The 21,697-nt window shown below is 42.2% G+C and overlaps 1 protein-coding gene and 1 long non-coding RNA gene across 3 annotated transcripts in view; one reads left to right on the top strand and one right to left on the bottom strand.

Annotated features, from left to right (window-relative positions):
• The window catches only part of DCDC2 (doublecortin domain containing 2), a 73,713-nt gene extending 58,971 nt beyond the window's left edge, over positions 1-14,742 (bottom strand). Inside the window, exons 1-2 of the mRNA XM_075083897.1 lie at positions 13,621-14,742; positions 8,868-8,919 (exon numbers count right to left, since the gene is read on the bottom strand). Of these exons, the coding sequence (XP_074939998.1) occupies positions 8,868-8,919; positions 13,621-13,913 (345 nt within the window). The 5' untranslated portion in view covers positions 13,914-14,742. The remainder of the gene's footprint in view (positions 1-8,867; positions 8,920-13,620) is intronic.
• A 63-nt stretch (positions 14,743-14,805) lies between these two features.
• On the top strand, positions 14,806-19,925 carry LOC142052965 (uncharacterized). Of its 2 annotated transcripts, none has more exons than XR_012659040.1 (3): positions 14,806-15,199; positions 15,753-15,864; positions 19,669-19,925. It is a non-coding gene; the product is annotated as an uncharacterized LOC142052965 (long non-coding RNA). The 2 variants fall into 2 exon arrangements; XR_012659041.1 differs by lacking the exon at positions 19,669-19,925 and adding an exon at positions 16,787-17,571.
• Positions 19,926-21,697: the final 1,772 nt, after the last annotated feature.

The raw sequence follows: 21,697 nt of genomic DNA, 5'->3' as shown, positions 1-21,697 counted from the left end.
CAAGTGGAACACATATGACAATGAATCTTGAGCAGCACAAAAAATACTTGTGTCAGAACTCACCACACAATCAGTTTGTCCTAAAAGCCCAGGAGAAAAAGAGAAGGGGAGACAAAAAAAACCCCTCAGTGTTTTTACTACCTAAGAAAATCTGTCTGCTAACAACCAAGGGCAAATCTACCCATATGGTCAGTAAAGCAGTTTAGTGCAGGCCTACTATGAACTTTTGACAACAGATGCTGTTTCATACAGACATTAAAACCTTCCTTTTTTCTTTCAGTTGCAAGATACTGATTCTTCAATCAAAGATGTTAAAATACATCTGTTTTTCTTAGGTGCCTGTAATTCTTTGCTTTTACAATAACACATTGCAAAGTCCGTTTACCTCAGTGTGTTTAAAAAACTGTTGGTCATAAGAAGTCAAAAAAGAAAGGAGGTTTCAGCTGACCATGTTTTTGTGAAACAAAGAGAATTTAAAACAAACAGTTGCCCACAGGATTTGCACATACAAAAGCTCAGTTAATTCTTCAGCAGCTTACCCAGCCGCAATGGCAAATAAAATTAATGGTTTTGAGCACACAGGGAGAGACCATCTAGATCAGAGATAGTGTCTAGAGAAATATAAGTGTCCATACTTTACACATTATAATTGGAAAATAATGTTCAGTACCTTTTACAAACAATTAAGCGTATAATAAACAAATGGTAACTGTTGGTCCATACTTCCTCAAGAGATTAATTGTTAAATTCCTCAAGCACATCATTTAAAATGTATTTGTACTTGCAGATCACCTTCAGTACAAAAAGGATCTCTCTCGCAAACCAAGAAGCTCAGTTGCCAAAAGAAGTGATGGATGGAAACGTACCTGAGGAATAGTTTGTATCAATGCTTTAGCTTGGGTGAGGATGAAATCTTATTACTGCTTTCCCTACCAGTAACATAACTGTAAAAAGTTTTGAGGCATATTACAGCATGAGCGCTCTGCCAGAGAACTTAAAACAGCCAAGAACCTGGCTGCCATTTGCTGAGACTGGGACAAAATTTTCCCACATTTCTGGGACAAATGTCCTCTTTCACCCCTACTGCTGTCCTTGGCCAAAAGAGAGAGAAGGCAGAAATCTGAACTTAGTCTCTGCTCTCGCTCTCTCCCCAAAAAGCCTAAGCTAAGATGGGATGTGACAATTCTGGTGGATTAGCTTGTTGCAGAGGACATCAAACGGGAATTGAAAAGTCAGACTTTTCCTAGGAAACTTGCTCCAGCCTTCCATGCAGAACAACTACCACAATGCTACAGTGCAAGAGGCATGTCATCACTTACCTCCTAAGATAAACAGCAAAACAGAAGGGAAAGAAAGGTGTCAGTAAAACACTTGAGCCAGATACAAATTTGCTAATACAGGCAGCGTCTCTCTCTCCACCACTGCTGCTCACTGCCCTTAGCTCTGATTTGATCCTTTCTTTCTCCCTCTTCGTAACCCACAGCTTGCCTTCTGACCATCATGCAAACTCCTAGTCAAATGAACTTGGGGCACTGACCTGGTGTTACAGCACCATGAACTAAGGGGCTTTTCCTGAACTGCTGCGCTGCCCCTATTGCTGAGGATAGCAAAGGACAAACAGGCAAGGAAGTGCCCAATACACATAGCAGCGGATGAAGTGAGAAAAGACAGAAGCTGGTAGGCTTTCAAATCCCACCTGCTCTAGCAGCATGCAGCAGAAGATAACTTATGAGGATGTACTTGATAATTGCTCAAACATCACTGCATCAAGACTGTCTCAGAAACCAGGGAACTGAAGTCAGGTGTTAATAAGAAAGTAAACAAATTGCAAACTGATGTTCTGACGTGAAAAGGATCTTGCAGGCCTTTCCCATTCTAAACTCCTTCCTTTCTTCTGCACAGTTATCAGTTTTCTCTTGAACTATTCCCTTCATCACATGCATATGTCCAACAGCATAAGGAAGATTTGCAAAAGCAAAAACGGTATCAAGGCCTCTAACTACCTTTGAAATCCGGTGACTGTTAAAGTATCACAACTACCATTGGTATTTCTGCAAAACCAACAGCAACCCATCTGCTTCCTGGCTCTGGGCATGGCTTAAAGTTTACTGAAGTCAATGACCATTGAACTACAGACATCACTTCAAGTGACACTACTGGAACTCCTGCTTAAAACATTTAATACACGTTCAGTATAATTTTCATGCACTTTGCTTCTACCATAAATTATATCATCTTGCAATAAGATACCAGAGTGGCTCTCCCTCATTCACCATCCTATACTGACACTGGTCTTTACACAAAACTTCACCCAGAAGAACAGAGCTTGAAATTCAAGTCCATATCTGGGGTAGATTGATCAATAAAAATACCTATTTTCTATCAGCTGAGCATTTGTCCCATTTATTTCAGTTGTTTGGAGGCATTAGACTAGATTTTAAGAAACTAGACACTGGATTAAAGAAGTCTATCATTGATATCAGAAATACTAACTGATAATGAACTAATAATTAATAACTAATAAGGAAGATCAAGCTTGACCACCTGATAGCCTTCTATGATGGCGTGACTGGCTGGGTAGATGAAGGGACAGCAGTGGATGTTGTTTACTTTGACTTTAGCAAGGCTTTTGACACTGTCTCCCATAGCATCCTCACAGGTAAGCTTAGGAAGTGTGGGTTAGATGAGAGGACAGTGAGGTGTATAGAGAACTGTCTGAAGGGCAGAGCTCAGAGGGTCATGATCAACAGCGCAGAGTCTGGTTGGAGGCCTGTAACTACTGGCGTTCCCCAGGGGTCTGTGCTGGGTCCAGCCCTGTTCAACATATTCATCAATGACCTGGACAGACTGTACTCTCAGCAAGTTTGCTGATGATACCAAGGTGGGAGGAGTGGCTGATACACCAGAAGTCTGTGCTGCCATCCAACGAGACCTGGACAGGCTGGAGGGCTGGGCTGAGGGGAACCTCATGAAATTCAATGAATTCATGAAATGAGCAGCGTAAGGTTCTGCACCTGGGGAGGAACAACCCCATGCACCAGCACATGTTGGGGTCTGACCTGCTGGAGAGCAGCTCTGCTGAGAAGGACCTGGGAGTGCTGGTGGACAGCAGGCTGATCATGAGCCACCAATGGGCCCTTCTGGCCAAGAAGGCCAACAGTATCCTGGGAGCATTAAAAGGAGTGTGGTCAGCAAGTCGAGGGAGGTTATCCTCCCCCTCTACTCCACCCTAGTGAGGCCACACCTGGAGAACTGCGTCCAGTTCTGGGCTCCCCAGTTCAAGAAAGACAGGGAACTACTGGAGAGAGTTCAGCAGAGAGCTATGAAGATGATCAGGGGACTGGAGCATCTCCCTTATGAGGAAAGGCTGAGAGGTCTGGGTTTGTTCAGCCTGGAGAAGACTGAGGAGGGATCTTATCAGTGCTTATAAATATCTGAAGGGCGGGTGTCAGGAGGATGGGACTGGACTCTTTTCAGCGGTGCCCAACAACAGGACAAGGGGCAATGGGCACAAGTTGGAACACAGGAAGTTCCACCTAAAAATGAGAAGAAACTTCTTTCCTGTGAGGGTGACAGAGCAGTGGCTCAGGCTGCCCATGGAGGCTGTGAAGTCTCCTTCCCTGGAGGCATTCAAAACCTGCCTGGACACATTCCTGTGCCCCCTGCTCTAGGTGTGCCTGCTCAAGCAGGGGGTTGGATGAGGATCTCCCGAGGTCCCTTCCAACCTCTATCATTCTGTGATAACGAGAAGATTTCATTGAAGACCACCTTGAAACCTGTTTTATATCAGTAGTAGAATGACTAAGGGCTTTTAAAATAATATTTTTTTAAAAGACCCAACTCTGATCGTTGGGACTCACAGACCAAGAATACAATTATTTTGCATGCTTTTAAGAGCATTGTTATCACCGTCATACTTCAACTATTTTTAAAACAATGCTTATTTTTAAAAGAAAAGCCCTAGAAATTAAATTGCTATATGCAGTTGATACACTAGAAAAAAAAAAAAAAGAATTACAAGCTTTCTTGCATTGCTCTGCTTATGTGCTTCTGGATGCTGACACTACTGACAGGGTACATGCAATACACGCTTTCTACCTCATCCATCTTTCAGCAAAGACTGCCTGTGGTGAAATCGGCTACTGATACTATAATAAGGTATTTGGTGGTATAGACCCTCATCTATAAACCCAGCTATTTAGACAGAAGAAAAACTGTGTCCTCCTGAACTATCCCAACCCATGTTACAGACAAGCACATCTATTGGCATGTTCCATTTCTCACATTAAATAGATGGATAGTGTTTAATGAATTACACAGCATTACATAATTGGTTCATTGCTGTGTTGTAACAGCACATCTACATTAAGACCTTTTTGATGAATCTTTCTCCAGAGCTCCTGTTGTCAGTTGTAGAGGATGCACAGAGAACACAGGTGTTTACTAGCTGTAAACCCTTGTTAGATCCAAACATGTCAGGCAAGGCAAGGTGCACCTTAGAAGGCCAACAGGATCGTGGTATTTGAGAAGCTCCAGATAAAATTGAAAAAGGGCATAACAGAGAGAAATAATATTGCTCTTGTCAGGGACAGAACCTGTTCCCAAATGTTAAATCTCAGCAACTTACAAGAATGGACAGTAAAGGATTTCATTAGTTGAGTTCCCAGAACACATGAGATGGAGAATTTTCCTTAATTTCCAACCCCCTCCCCCTCCACTTCTGCAGCCTGGATCACCTTCCTTACAAAACCGGATTCACAGATTTCAGTGAAGCAGAGAAACCTGTTTCTGATGGACTACTTATTATGTCTTGTCACTCCATGAAAAAAGTAAGAATAGAGTTTACTAAGATATTAATGCTTTATACTTTCCATCTATTCTTGTTTCTGAACGTAGGTCACCATATTTACACTGTATCTTGAGCATGATTTTTTTCTGGTTTAATTCTAGTTTGACACACTTTTTCTAGTTTTATGCAAATTTAAAGTAATTGAGACGCTGCCTTCAAAGCATAACATTAAAGTACTCCCAAAAGCAGATGTCAAACACTTGGTATCTTAACTTACACAAAGGAAAACCTACAGCTGCATACAAATACCAAATGTACAGCTGCTGCATAAGATTTTCTTCCTTTTGCCTCCCTCCTCACTAACCAGAACCAGAAGTAGATACTTGTAATTGTTTTACTGGAGAAAAACCTGCACCGAGAAACACTCATCAGGTAGGAAATGCCAAATTAAGTGTGCTTCATACAACCAGAATTGATACCCTTGTACATAAGCATGATTATACCCTTAAGCACTGAAATTTAATTTCTCAAATACTGTTTCTGTGCTACCTTGTTCAAGTTTTCAGATCCTTGATAAATGGCATTATGCAGGTACAGTAAAACTGTCATCACCGCCGGGCTAGCATCAATGTGCTTCCAAAACTTGGTCTAGGGTAAGCCAGATCTAATAGCTCCAAGACCATCTCCTCCTGTAGGCAAGAAAAAGTCCTGCATTAATTCTGGGTGCACATCCAGCACTCAGGAGTACTGTGGCCCAAGGCCATTTTTTGCTGTAACAGCTCACCCTCGAGGCCACAGCCAGAGCAAGGCCAGCAGCCAGGTGAGAAAGGTGGAAGGCAATCCCCCAGGAGCATGCGTGAAGAACAGTCTTTGCTGTCTCCAGGCTCCGACTAACAGCAGCACTACTGAGGTCAAGAGAATGGGCTGGCGTCCAGAGCGCTGATGTGGGAGCCCTGACAAATTATATCGTGTTCTAAAAACATTTGGGGGCTGGGGGGGAGAAGAAGGAAAGAAAGGGAAGAAAAGAAAGAAAAGAGAGGTGGAGCTAATGGAGGTTAATACTTCAGCACCAGTGCAAAGAGAGCAAGAATTATCCTGGCAAAGATCAGTTTGTAAACGCACCCTGAAGTTAGCCTGGAATTGTCCGTGAGGTCATCAGTCAGCTTTTTATTCAATACCTAGCACACTGGTCCTTGATCTGTGAGGAGCCCACAAAGCTGCAGTGAGCCAAATAAAAAAAAAAACCAAATAATTTTATTAATTTATTTCCTTCTGCCCCCACCCCAGCCCATCAGCACACTAGAAACTCAGACCTGATCCACAAATTTCTCTGTACATGCATAACTCCATGGTATTCTTCCTACTGAAGTCTTTGAAACAATTCACAACCTACACTTGCTGTGCTTGCAGGACTGAGCCATAAATTTCTTTCTTTAGCAATGTTGTCATTCACACATGCACCGATTTCTTTTTCTTCTTCTAATGAAACAAACAGGGAGGATTTTATTTCTGAAATTCAATTTAAAATAATGCCTTATGAAAGCAAAACATCTTTGTGGGCTAGCATCAAAGACTGCTAGAAGGCTCCATGGAAAAACATGATTTATTTTGTTTGCTGATGCAAATCCAGCAGAATCAAAGAGAATAAAAACATAGCAATACTGCCGCCCTCCTGATACTAAAATACATCTAGGTTTTTGATTTCTAAGTGAATACTTGAAAAAAAGTAAAACCAGAACTTGCTTCCTCAAATCGTTTTAACAAATATATTTATGCATCGAAATTTCTGTTACTAGCCCCTTGAAAGTTCATTCCTAGGACTGAACGATTAGGGCATGAAAACAATTGTGTTATTCATAAGCCCAGACAAAAATCCGTAGACTATTACTAGGTTTCATCTCATTTTTATGACTCCTCAAATAAAACAATCACATAAAGTTAAACTCAGCATTAGGAGTTAAACTCTCCACAGAAGTCATGGAGACTGCAAACATAAGTCAAATAGGAAGAAAGCAAGCTGAGATAATGGATGGTTTATATTGGTTTACTTCAAAACACTGAGAGATGGCTGAAAGTGTTAATATACAATAAGCACTGATGCCAGAAGAAATAACAGAAGCTTCTCTTACCAAACATGCAACTGTAAGTGAAAAACCCACAACTTCTACAACTACTTCTCCAACTGCACAGAATTTCTATCATATTGAGAATCTTCTAAGGATTTACAGCAAAATCACGAGCCTTAAAACTAGCCTTAAAGTAGCAAGCCTATGGTTGTTCTGGTAACTGGCAGTATTGGGAGATTTGGTTAAGAGTCTTCCATGAAGACAACCACCTTCTCAGCAAAGGGCACATCAAATTAGTCACACTGCACACTATTAATGGGAGTCACACATAACAGTGAATGCAAACCACTGCCTTTTCAGAGACAATTAGAAGCAATTTCCTTAAGTTCTCTTTTTTGCATCCTGGATATGTAAGAATCCTTCTCTTTTTCACCCAGACACTTTTTTAGCATAAAATACGATGCCATCCACACATTCAGGTGGTCAGAAAAAAAGAGTAAAGAATGATTGTACATCCAAAGGTGGTTTATTTTGGTTCAGAACTATGTTTTATGTGTTGAAGATTCAGGTAAGTGCAATACTGCTATTGTACAAACATTTTACCTCTCCCAAAATTATAATCTCTTAGCTAAATCACAATTAGAAGTGAGATTAATTACTCGATTCTCTGCCCATGCATCTTGCAACACCACAAGTAACTTGTTTTGGCAAGATTCACAAAGTTTGATCAGAGGAAACTCAAAACTGGGATAAGAAAATGCTGGAGGTCAAAAATGGTATTTATAAATAGGAGTCATAGGAAAGCTTAGCTAGTGGATACATGAAGGTATTTCTCAGTTTTATATACATGTCTGCAACACAGTATAACCCTGATGCTGCATCAGTGTTTAATTAATTTTTCCTATTTTTTAAAATCGTTCTTTCCTTTGTAAAAAAGACCCAAACACAGGGAGGCATCAAAGGCTACACAAAAACACAAAACTATCTCTAGAATGTTCTGCTCCATTGCATAAAAAAAACAGAAAAAAATCCAGTTTAGAGTAAATTTATATGGCACTTGTAGTAGTAAATCAAATCTCTGACCTGAATTTGATTTTCCTGTTGATTGTGCCCATTTGAATGAAAAAGGATTACAAAGTCATGATCATTTATGAAATGCAGGTGTTGTATTTCATAGCCTCTGAAGAAGAGGTGTCCAAGTATCCCAGCAAATGTCATTAGCACACTAAGGCCTCACTTTTGGGGGTCTTTTAGTACAAGGTGTCCTACTATCTGGAAACACCTGCTACACAAAACATTAAATTGCTGGAAACCTGGCGTAAGGGGACAATGCAAAAGAAATTGAAACAACAGTGAGCTGATGCTTATTGTCAGGCAGAAGCTGTAATTTAAATGTTTGTTGGAAATCACTGCTATCTCCATTCAGAATAAAACAGTATAAATAATGGAAAGTCATGTGTCTCACAAAACTACACACACAATGTCTTTTGAAGCCTGCAGTTATCTCCTCAGGCGATGGTGAGGCGCTGTTCAAGAGAAACAGGTAACTTTGGAGAATTACAGTCAAGATCTAGTTAGAAGTTTACAGCTGACACCAGCAGTGACTGGGCAAACATTTCAACTAAGTGTGATTTGTTCAAGCAAAAATGTCCCTTCTCCAGAGAAAATACCAAATTTTAAAGAAACTCCCAAAAGTCTCATTCCCACCATCTTTTTCTGCATAAAAAAAAGTTCCCTTAGGTTTATGACCAGATCCAATGATGACAACATGAGATTTTCTTTACTGAAAGTTTTTAACTGGATGGGGCAATTCAGCAAGCTGAGTCGAAGACAATCAGTACATCATGCTCAGAAAAATCAGAGTAATAATCATGGAAATAATATGTTCAGAATTCTGGATAATTTTGTTATTATTAAATATAATAAATACATATTTAAGAATCAGGTGTAAATGGAGGCATATCACTAACATAAGCTGCAGGTTTAGTTCCTAAATATTTCAGGCATCCTACCTCGTTATTGACTTCGGCAGGTTTTTTCTTTGTTTCTCCGATGTCCAAATAGCTGTGGGAAGAAAACATTGTTGATTATTTACAGAAGCATCTAACTTACACAATACATATATTACTACATTTTTCTCATAAGTAAAGCTTTTAAAATTTATCATACCTCAAAATAACATAAAAAAGAACTAATTCAATATTTTAATGAAGCAGTGTTAATATAAATCTCCAAGCTAGCCCTTCAGGCTGGTACAAAGCACAGGGGAGAACCAACCATCCACCTTCAAGTCACTGGTCATTAGAACAGACCATCAATATCCCCCTTGTCAGAAAGAAGCTCACATATTACTCTGAGGTGGATCAATAAATCTCAGCACAATACCAACTTGACAGAGTTTTCAAAGTCACCACCGTGCCTCTTAGCTTCTCACGGTAAGCCCCTGATAGATTTAAAGCTCTCCTCCACTCCCAAGTTTAATCCAGGGCATCAGATAAAGTTTAAAAGGATCTACACCACTTGTGTTTCAACAGGATGTGGACACATCTGAACACTGTATATCCTGGTTTCTTGTGGTTGTGATGGACCAATAGTATCTTCACAGTTATCTTGTGAAGAGACAAAACACAAGCCTCAGCTGGACAAGAAAACAAAATACATCTATTTGAACAACACTGCTCTTCATCAGAGTACATATTCCCAAAAGAACATTGCATTAACACAAAACTGTTAGTTAAAACACACAGTGAGGGATTAGCTGTATGTTGCCTTCCCAAAGAAAGGGAATTCAATAAGCCTTCAAGCATGAGTAACCCACAGACTGGCAAACAGGCAACTGTCCGGGTACCTGGACTACTCTAACTCCTTTCCCTTGTCAGCGCTCTGAGAGCCAGAAGAGTGGTTCTTCTCATGAATGCAGCTCTCAGTAGCTGCTGGCACTGCAAGATGTTTCTAGGTCTCAGTGCTGTAAGAAGAGACACCTTTGTGGGCAGTTATAACTTAGTACAGCAGCACCTTTTGGCACCTGCTGCCAAGAGCTAAACATGAGAACAAAATGGGCTGGGGCATCTGTTCTACACTGGAAGCATCTAATCCAACATTAGGTATTCAGCATTTGTTCCAGATTCTCCCTATTCCTACTTTCAGTGGGAAACCACAAGTGCTGTAGCAGGCTTTTAAGACTAGAAGACCCTATCTGAGAATATCAGTTACACCTGATGGCAAGCATCAGTGCAAGCTCACCAAAAGAGCTAAGCCCACAACACATTTGCAGCCCTCCAGTAACACCATGCTTTGTAGTTAATGACTGGGATAAGATTTGTTTTGCCAGAGGAAATTTTTCTGCCTGGCCAAAGTTGAGAATTCATGAGACCTGAATGAAGGTGTAGAAGCAAGAAAGAGAAGGAAAAAAAAAAGAAAAAAAAAAGAAAAAGCATCATTCATTCTTCAAAGGAATGCCAATCGTTTATCAAGGTACCACAGAATGGTCACAAGAGTTTCAAGGCTTCAGTAAGACACAGCAAGGCTTCCAGGCAATACTTGAAAGTGCATGCCAATGCTTTGGAAAAGGTAAATGTAGCAATGTAGGACAATGATTAAAAACAAAAGTGTCCACACCTCACGTGTAAAAACAAACAAAAACAACTGTTGCAAGCTTCTCCATGTACAAAGGAACAAGTTCTCCTGAGACCAAAAAAAAAAAAGAAGTCTTAAAGCCTACATCACTGAAAAGAAATAAATGCCTCAGACAGAACAGTTCCAATAGCTTACAACCACAGTTGCTGGACTGCAGTTCTTGTTTTCTAGGCATCTGTAAATTACTTTGAGGAGAACTAAAAGAAGTGACAAAGAAAAGCAAATACAGAGTCAAAGACTTAAATTCACTATGGAGAGGTCAGGGCATTCAGTTATCAAATTTCAGGGATCTAAAAGTCAGAAAAGGTCTAAATAGGGCCAAAGGCTTTTCTTGGGATAAGGGCACCCAAAAAAATCCCAGACCAAAAACTTTACAAAAGTATTTCCACTGCTAAGAAAGCAGAAATACTTGCACCCAATGACTACCCAAGCCAGTGATGAAACTACATTGTTGTTTAAAGAGACACTGCTGGAAAGAGGACAATCTGCCATTAATTAATAAGCACAGGTACAAGTAAATGGGCAAAGGAAGGAGGAGGGTAGAATAGCACTCTGCAAAAAATTGGAACCAGCTCCAATGTAGAGAGTTTTCTTTCAGGAAGCTGAGAGTCAGGGAAGAAGTCCACAGGGGTGCAGGCCTGAAAGCGCATTCTCACTCACAACTGCAACAACTACAATATACCAAGACACCTTCACAGCATATACACCAAAAAAAGCTTGTACTCACTTAGCACACCCGTAAAAGACAAAACAAACTGGGAAACTTGATATATTTTATGGAAATTCCCAACATTGGCTGATAATTCTTCCTTTAAAAAAAATTTCTACATATTTTTCTAAAAACATAATTTTTAAATGCTGGTTACTTTATTTTTGTTTTAAAAAATGAAACATATCAGCAGTTTATATTGACGATATACCCTCAGAAGTATCTATCTGAAGATGTTAAGATTCAGGGCTTGGAGTGACAGAGGTTCACATGCCAAAGGTGAGGACAGTTTAGTCTAGAACTCCCTGCAGACAGGGAAGAAAAAGATTCAGTTCTCAGTATAAGGCATCTGAGAAGAAACTAATGCACTGCTTGAAGTGGAGTGATGACACTTGCTGCTTCTCCTTGGATACACTCCTTTACATCATGCTCCCACACACCAATGCCCCAAGCTTCCATTTCAAAATTCAGCCCTGCATAGTCTATCATAGCAATGAACGTGTCCAACAGGCATCACTGCAAAAAAAAATTGTAATAAAAAGTACAAGTTTCTTGCTGCTATCAGACCAGACTCAGATCTTTTAGGGCAGATGCTTTGGTCTCCCACAGCTGCAACTGCTTTATCTTTGCCTGTGACAAATACGCAAATATATGCTCTTTTCTTTAATCCCTTCAATTCCTTCCAGAAAACTGTCCCTTTCAATTAACCCCTCCTCTCTGACCTCTCTGGCTAAGATGCCTCCCTAATTATCATTCTATCTACAATCCAGTTAAGAACAAGATCAACATTAAGCCCTTCAGCCTGCCTTAAATAATGCCAACATTTACAGCACTATATAAATAAATACTAATAGCAAAGAACTCCAACTCGGAATGCAGAAATGGAAAAGATCTCAAGTCATCCTGTCAGCAGAGGACTGGCATACTATGAAGGGATATATAAAAACCATCCTGCTTTTACTGAGTCCTCTAGGCTAGCTTTTCTTTAAGTGTTCTCTTCATTGACCTTAAATACTTAGGTATCTTGTTGTCTGTTGCCACCATAAAAGTCTGAAAAGCTCTCACCATAAAACTCTGACCATAAAACATGAAATGACAAAAAGAAACACTTTTTTTCCCCACCCAAAATAAATCCAGAGTGCCCACCTTCTGTATACAGTGCATGCTAATGCCCAACACTTACTTTTAGCCTGTCTATTGAACGTAAACATATCTAGGGAAGTGAAACATGATGTGCTGACAACTTTAAGTCATGCAGAGAATCACAGGATTTAAAACCAAAAAGATACAGTAGATCTTTCTTGAGAGCTGAGCACTGCATTTAACATGGAAGACAGTACAGAGGGAAAGGTGCTTATATTTAGCCTGTCATACATCTTTAACTTTGCTGCTGAAGCACAAGAAGCTTCAATAAATCTTCAGAAGCAGTGACACAAACTGTAAGAGTGCTGATAGAGATTCTGTTCATTACACTGAGAGTTTCATCCTGAAACATAATGAGCTCTCTCAAAAAATGTAGTGTCCTCAACTCTACACAGCCAAGATGAGTGAGGTCCTGTAAAGGTGGCAGTTTAGCATACAAATTCCCAACAGTTTAATTTTTTTTAATTAAACTGTAGAAAAAATGCCTACAAAGACTGAACAAAAATATAATTAGGAAATTGAGACCATGAAATTCACTACCAGAATTAAGAACCATTATTGATCAAATGCAGAGGCACTTGGGAAACACACCTAAAATCCCAGACCTCCTCTACAATATTTTCCGAGTCTCACTAGGAAAGAAACTGTCAGCTTAATTCTTGGTGTCTAGGCAGGGAAAAGAAAGTAAACAGTCATATTTTAAATAAAAGGAGGACTCAGCTATTCTAGTCCTAAAAGGCTATATACCTACCCAAAATTAACAGAAGTGATGAAGAGGTGGATAGCTGGGTAGAATATTTTAGACTCTTTAAAAATAAGCAAGAAAGAAAGCACAGGAATTAAATGCCCAGGCTCATCGACTTCACAGCAGGACTGTCAACACTCCACCTTTCTACAGCTTTCTCCCTGCAACCACTGAACACGAATACTGACACTCGCCCCTCAGTTAAGCACACACATCACAACATGCCACTCCTGCACGTCCTTTGGGTTAAAAGGCTGTTTCTCCTTTTCTACGGTCATGTCAAGAAGATGGCACTGTATAACTGATGGTAACAGCAGCATTTCTGTGGCTCAGCCTCTAAAGCTCTTTTGCAGTTTTATCTGTTAAAAGCACCTTTCTTTTTGCTTTGGGTCATAGCCTTTATGTCCTCTTTGTGCAATGCCTAATAAAAGGGGTGGGGTGGGGTGTCCTCTGAAGTATTGCCGCAGTGCCCAACCTCAAATGCCGATATTCAAGTTCCATATAAATCTTACGTTACTTTTCAGCCACTCACTTGAGTTTTTTGAAGGCTTCCCTGCCACCAGCCACATATTGCTCTCCACTCTGAAGCTCCTCCAGCTGCCGGACACGATGCCCACCCCGGGGGGTATAGATGTTACGCACAGCTCCGAAGGGTGCCTTCACCCTGCCTGTAACCTCTTTCAGGAATACCTCGAAGTTGGACACTTTCTTCTCATTGATGACAATACGGCGCCCCGGGAAGAAAGGGTCCCCGTTGCGATACACCAGCACGTTCTTCACCATCGGCTGCGAGAGCCACGACCCCTTCGTGCCAGGACTAGTCATGCTGGGTGCCTTCAGCCCTCCTGTGCAGCCCAAGCCACCCGGACACGCCGCCTGCACCTGCTAACCCAGGGAGCGGGTGCCTGCGTGACCAGCCCTCTCACCTCCACCCTGATAACTCCCTGCCAGGGGTGAAGCGCCCACACCCACGCCGCGGCCTGGGCACCAGGGCCCACCTCCAGGGAGGCAGAGGAGGGAGCCCAGCGCCGCGGGGAGGGACTACAGCCTCCCCGGGGCTTGCGGCACAGCTCTGCTCGGGCTGCCAAGAGCGGCTCCTCCCAGGCAGCCGGCTCTCGCGGCTCCGTGGCGCCCGGGGAGGTTAGCGCCGAGTGCACTAACCCAGGCGAACAAGCCCCTTGCACAGGAGTAGGTCCGACACAGCAGGAGAACGGACTGCAGGGGACCACGGCCTCCTGGGGTCTTTATCCTCCGGCTTTGCCATCACGGAAAGCGGCTTGCCCCTGCCACCCTTGTTTCCTTGGGAAACTTCATCCCGCGTGTGCTCGTCCTCCCCCCTGCCCAGCCAGGCGAGAGGCTGCCAGACCCCTGCGGAACCCCCGGCCACGGCAGGTGCAAGACAGCGCGGGGGCCAGCACAAATCACGGCTGAATTATTCACCAGGCGACGTTGGGGGGGAAGGAGGAGGAGGAGAAGGAGGAGGCGGCGGCGTCGTGCCCAGAGGCAGGGAGAGGGACACGGGGGCAGAGGGAAGCGGCCCAAGGTGCCCCGCACCAGAGGGAGGGAGAGAGAGAAGTTCCCGCTCTGCCTCCTCCTGCCCCTCCACCCCGGCGGCCGGGGCGCTGCCTGCGCCGGGGTTCCCTGCCACAAGGGAAGCGTCAGCGGGGAAAGCACTGAGCCGGCTCCGCGCTCCCAGGGCGAGCAGGGGCGGCGGGGCGGGGAGAAGACGAGGGCGGGCAGGGCGAGGCGGAGCTGCCGCGACATGGCGGTTCCGCGCGAGGCGGAGTGCTGGCCAGAGGCCGTTACCCGCCGGTAATGGTGCCTCGCACAGAGGCCGCCCTTCACAGGGGTGTGACAGGCATTAACCGCCCCCAAGACCGTCTCCTGGCGGGCTCCGGTCCCGGCGTGAAGGGCGGGAGTTGGCGGCGGCGGCGGCCTGGCGCCTGCCCCGTCGCTGTGCTGCGTTTGGCCCCGCCGGTGCGGAGAAGGGTGGCTGAAAACAGGTATTTCGTTCACATGTGGCCAGTTCTTCTTGGGATTTCTTACTAAAGGGGTCAGCTTTTCCCACTCTCAAGAATAAAACAGACTTTCACTAGACCTCCCAGATCAAGGTCACGAAAACGCTAGGCAGCTGGCCTGGCGTGGAGGCAAGGACAAGCCACAGCTGCCACCAAAAGGCAGTTTCTACAGCATGAGTGTCTGCCCCAGGCTCTCTGCCCTGGCTTCTTCTCTGTATTCTTTTGCTGATTACGATAAATGCTTTCTCCACTGGAGATTTAGTAATTTGGTGCCTGATTTTGCCTTTGATTCATTATTAACATCAACAACTACCACTTGTGTGTAGGATGGTCCATGGACAAAGCATAGGAACCACTAAAAAATCATTCCTACCGTTATTCATTCCATTCTTATTTTTTTTCTTGCCGGTTATTAAAAATCCCACCTGAAAACTGTACCTTTGCTCCAGGTCACCTGTTGCCATTTGCTGTTTACGTTTGCCACAATTCAGAAATAAAGCTGGGCTGTGATGTTGCAGGGAAAACAACTTACCAGTGGGGTTGAAATTAGGCTCTTGGACTACACAAATTAACAGCGTATATGTATGGGCAAGTGATTTTTTTTAATGCGCTTACTAAAATGATGCCCTCTGAATGTCTTTTTCAGATGATATGTAAATGTTATAGATGCTGTTCGGGTGCTTTTCCCCCATCCTACCATCTGAATGGGCACAATTCGCTAGTAACACAAAACTAACCTGCACTCCCCCAGTATTTGGGTAAGTTTATTTAGTTATTTGCATTCCTGAAATATTTAAAAGCTTTTCAGTACTCCTGTCATTCTGGGGTTGAGTGAGTCTGTTATAATTTGTTCTCTTAAGGATCTGGGATCTATCACAAGAGCTAATATCAATTCTGCTGAGCTGGCACAAACCTGCAATTCTGTCTGAATAATTTCAGTTAATCAATCTCAGGGGTGGCTTGCCCCACTAAACCAAGCTCAGATTCAAAATACACCATGAACAGTAGCCTAACAAATCAGGAGAATATTCTCGGGCACAATTTATTTTTAACAAAAATACATCAACAGAAGGAAACAGAAAAACAGTAGACAAAAATGTAAAATAACACATTTGTGGTTCAAAGACCATAACGTAAGGTCAAATTGGGTTAATGTTGCACTCTTTCCTAAGTCAATTTATATAACTCTACATAGAAGATAAAATACAGGATATATAAAAAATGTATTAATATACATATTAAGAATGGATCCAACCTATACCATCATCAAAAGACTCCCTTAGATTTCACAGATGAATATATCAGATCATGAAATCATCCTGACACCATTTTTAATTTAAACTATTCAAAAAACTTCGTAAACAATCCACTTGAAGCTGCATTTTCCTTGATAATTCTGATCCAAACACCTCCAGACTGTCCAATGTTTGGGAAGTAACTTTGGATTTTGCATTATCACACTCGTAGATTATTTTTTTTTAATCTCCTCAGATTATTAAAAATTGTAAAAAATCAATCACACATGCATTTTATGGGCTTATTCAATGATCAGAGTAGAGTCTGATGTGTCCAAACAAATTCTGACTACAGATAAGTTTTCTTTTCTTGAAAACAGTTCAGACATGCTTGGGACATGACTTTTGGCTATGCTTTTTGATGCTATCTGCTTTGCTTTTCCAGGAAGCTGCATAATAACATACAGAAACTTTGATTCCACTGGATTTTTGCTACACCTTGGAGAGAAAATAAACAGAAAATGCCTTAAGTTCAAACTGAATTCCTTTAGCAGTCCCTTTTCCCCACTGATTGGCACAAGACAAAAACTGTTCTAGACCTCCCTACCTGGAATTGTTTAGTGTACGGTAGTGATTGTTCTTCCAAATGGATTTCAGCACATGTGATGGAAGGAATTTTTCTTTCCTTTTATCTTACCTCCTTTGATGTGAAAACTACCCCCCTGCTGTGAGTTACAACAGGGCAGTTAACCATTACAAAAAGAGCAATTTCAGGGTGAGGGAAGTCAAATACGCTACTGTTATTGGTTAACAGTTAAATTTCTCTGCTTGCTGCTGGTTTTCTTCTAATAAAGGGGAGATCCAAGCATTTACTGTCCTCGAATTAATAGTGTTTAACATTGATCTATTGCAAACTGAAAAGAAAATTTGTGATAAAAATATGCATATGTGTAAAAACCAAAAATGCTGGTGACCTTCACGCTGTTCTGCAGTCAAGTAGTGATACATCAACTATATGCAATTTTGTGCTAGATTCTACCACTTCCGGTGACCTTAGGCCTAGTTTGCAATCGCACAACATCTGTGGCTTAGGAATAAGCCACTGAATATTTGCCTCGTGCACCCATTTTGACACTTGTGCTATTCCAGAATACTGTTGGGCTTTACCTATGGCCATGCTAGTTACAGTCACTTTTGTGGACTGCAATAAAATACCCCTTACAGCTGCCTAGAACTGGTGGGCAAAATCTTTGTCCAAAACTGGAAGTATGTTCTGAATGCTTTGAAGAATTGCTGTGTGGAATTTTACCCATAGTTTAACCTTTACGTAGCTAATAGCTATGCATCTGAAGACTTCATCTTTCAAAATCAGCTGCTTCCCTTTCTGCCCTCTATCCCTTTACTTGTGCTGCAGTGGAATCTCACCGTTTTCTTACTCTTAAGTCAACACTTCCAAATTCAGCCACTGAAAAGCACTCAACCATCCAGCCCAACACGTACTACGGAGCTCACCATTTCACACCAACCTTTTCAGAACAATACCTTTTATTTTCTTCAGTAATAGCAACAAAGCAAAACAAAACCAGAGTGTTTCCAATGCAGTATAAAGTCAGCATGTTTCCGTCTTGCCTAAGTACGACCACTGCTCGAAAGCTAAGAAAAGCTCAAACACTGCAGCCTGTGGTAGCAGAGCCTTCATCCACGAGAATCTGCTCCTTCTAGCCTTCCCAGGGCCTGACCTCTCATCCCCACTATTGTTTCAGTCTCTAAGCTATCTCCTATCACATTCTCAACAGTAACGAGACAAGCTGCTGAACCCACTGACACACGTAAGATAAATGTAGAGACACATAATCTTTTTATGAGAGAGTGATGTCAGACCTCTCGTCTTACTTGAGGCTGATGGACAAGACCACAAGTCAGGTCGTGTGTCATGATCATGATGGAGCTGAGGTCAGGTAACAGGCACACATTGGAGGACGTGATGAGAACAGAGCCATGGCATACCGACACAGCATCAAACAGGGTCACTTTTTCTGCAGTAAAATGCTGTTAGGTCTCTGCCATTTCTGGACCAGGAAAGATTGCAGCTTGTTGCAGGTCCCTGACAAGGCTCAGTGATCGCAAAACATGAGGACAGGAACATGTCCCAGTGCTGAAGAAAGACTGATAGAATATACAGAAAGGTTAAGGCTAACATTTCTAAACACAGAGAACAAAATTCAGCTGCTTGTATTGCACACAGTGCTGAGAATCACACTTAACTACACCTCTGTGCAGCTTATCTAAAATCAGACTAAAAAATAGCAGACACTTTATTCCCATTTGTATTTCTGGGGTAATCAGACTGTTGCACTGACAGTTTAAGGTATATAAATTATGGTTCAACTCCCATGCATATACACTAACTGGAAGAAACAAAATACTGATGTACTGATGCAGTTGTAAATTTTAAACCCTATGTCATAGCAACTTCACCTACTTATACAATTGCCAGATCAAAAACTCCTTAGAATATCAGGATCCATAATTTTTGCTTAAGAAAAAGCATTAGACAATCACAGTTTAAGCAACAGCTTTTGATGACACAGGTGTTTTCTGACAGTATTCTTGGGACAGCTGAGATGATAAAGGGTTACATGTGGAAAAGGCTTTGGCAAACCCTTAGAGGCACATGAGGAAATGCTCTCCATGGAGAAACAAATTCCAGGTGGTTAGCTCCAGTAGGGAAAAAGTTGAAATATATCTTTCATGCGGTCTTGTAACGAAAGCGCAGCCATCCTTTCTAGGCAAAGATTTCTCAGCGTGTTACTGTAGCTACCTTTCATCAAGGCACCTGAGATCATCAGCTGAGTATTCCTGATTCATTCACATAAGAGGAATTATTCTAAAGGTTAATATTATGTATTTTAAGTTTTCCATGGAGTCTTTCCTTTTCTCACTCTCTCTTCTTATTCAGCTGCACTCAGCATCCACTAGACACTCACCTGCTGTCTGGAAGCAAACATGTTTTTTGGTTAATCTGTTGTTTGGGTTTTGATTGGGGGTTTCTTTTGTTCTTTTTTTTCCCCCTCAACATGAATAAAATGGGGCTCCTGCAAGCATTTGGTTTAGAAGAAACAGGTAATAGGTTCAAGCACATATTTGTATATAAATGGGATTGATTAAATGTACAAATCATACACTAGAAAGTAATTTCTCTGTAGACAGACATCGGCTTGCCCTTCTACTATAATTTTACCAAAAATTTCTCAGAGCTTTTCTTTAGTTGAGGTTTATAAGGACTCCTCTGATGATACCTATGATTTTCTTTGTGTTTTTGTTCAGTGTTTCTGCTCGATCTCCACCCCAACTGCAATCAGACCAGTCCCTCGTGTCTGACTTTCAGCCGACAGTGGAACTAGTTGCTCACATAATTCAACCTCACAAATGGCTTCTGATTTGGATGGCAATTTCATGGCTAAGCAAGCCTGTGCAGGAGCTAACCTCTCATTTTGGCTGAATGCAGAACAGCCCTCATGCCCGTTCGTGTCGTCTCCAACACACAGCAGATGAGTGTGACCCTTTTTTTTTGTTTTATGAAATAGAGCAAACTGCCCCCAAAGGTTGGCACTGCAGGACAGACAGGATACCTGCCACACGCGTGCAGCAGAAGCAACAAGCAGCTCATTGGTGTTTAGAGCTGCAGTGAATAGATGGCAGTTCTAGATCTCCAGTTATCTTTTGTCAGCAGCAGTATAAAATACATTCTGTCTGTGCCTCATGACTTATCCATGGCTGCCAGTTCACACTAATGTGTTGCCTTCACCTCCGAAGACAGAGGTGATATTTGGTTACTGCCTTCCCTTCCAGACACGTACGATGATGACTGATGATGCAGCTATCATGAGATACAACACCAATACTTAGTGGTATACTGGTCTATTATATTGTACATATCAAAGTTCGTATCAATATATATTCGGTGTGAAGTTATGTCGTCTTATTTCCAACACTTCTGTTGCGTGAGCTGCCAAAGTAACAGACGGACAAAGGAAAACAAATAGATCAATCCAGTCTTTTCCCTTTTTTATTGAAGGGTGTGAAATGTCAGCTGTGTGAGACTTACTGTAAATTCATTAAATGTAAATTTCTGGCAGATATTTTTCAGACGCTTCCCTCGCTTTTGCATTCCAAACATGCAGAGTCAACATAAGCTGCTGTTAGTTGCCAGCAACGGTGCGTGTTTGTTTCCTGCTCTCCTGTGGTACTTTTTGTGCTGTCTGTCTGGTATTTCCAAATTTTCTTTAAGTATCTCTGACAGCCAAGAGTATTAAATTAGTCTTGTACATACTGCCACCTGCTGTGATTAACCAAAACTAGAGATACAGTACTCCCTTTAAGTAGATTTCAGCTTTTTATCAAAGATAAAGGGGGGCAACATTTGCATTCAGGCACACTTACCCTAAAACTGAAAACCTTTGATGGCTTCAGTCTAGACATACATGCTGTATATAGCTACTAAGGAACTTTTTTAATTACTTCCTTGTGAAGTCATTTATTTTTGTGCAGAATGTGTGTAAACCATCGTTCTGATTCTGTACATGTGAATCTGCTTTGAACAAATGCTCATCTATGTACATCAGTGTACGTACGTACAGACACCCACACAAATGCACGGGTGATGTGGCGTAGGAAAGGAGAGGACAGTGTCTGCCTGCAGGTGACTCCCCTTTAACTTGCAGCCCAGCCGAGAGCAGAATTTGGCCCCGACCCCCTTGTCTTCAAAACTCAGACCCGTGTTCAGGACAGCGCTTAGATTTCTGTGCTCCTGTTGGGGTAGCCACTTCGTCTTTTCTTTCCTCACTAAGTAGCAAAAAGCACTGAAAGTACATTTTGATAACACGTCCTGCTGCAGGGCTTTGGACACGGGCTTTGCCTTCACGCTGATTTATACTCTTCAGCAGAACCAACCAACCAAAAGATGTCCCCGCTATCTGCATGAGCCTTTTTCACAGGAAAACTGCAGAGTAAAGATAATATAGAAGCTGGTATTTTATTAATTAATGGTATGTTACTAATTGACCGCTGAACATGAGCCAGCAGTGTGCCCAGGTGGCCGAGAAGGCCAACAGCATCCTGGCTTGTAGCAGGAATAGTGTGGCCAGTGGGAGTAGGGAAGCAATCGTGCCCCTGTACTCAGCACTGGTGAGGCCGCACCTCGAATACTGTGTTCAGTTTTGGGCCCCTCAGTACAAGAAGGACATTGAGGTGCTGGAGCGTGGCCAGAGAAGGGCAACGAAGCTGGTGAAGGGTCTGGAGAGCAGGTCTTATGACGAGAGGTTGAGGGAGCTGGGGTTGTTCAGTCTGGAGGAGG

The sequence above is a fragment of the Phalacrocorax aristotelis genome, chromosome 2 (assembly GCF_949628215.1).
Source record: "Phalacrocorax aristotelis chromosome 2, bGulAri2.1, whole genome shotgun sequence".
Taxonomy (NCBI): Eukaryota; Metazoa; Chordata; class Aves; order Suliformes; family Phalacrocoracidae; genus Phalacrocorax; species Phalacrocorax aristotelis.
The sequence above is the reverse complement of the archived record's forward strand: the minus strand, read 5'-3'. Positions and strand labels throughout refer to the sequence as shown.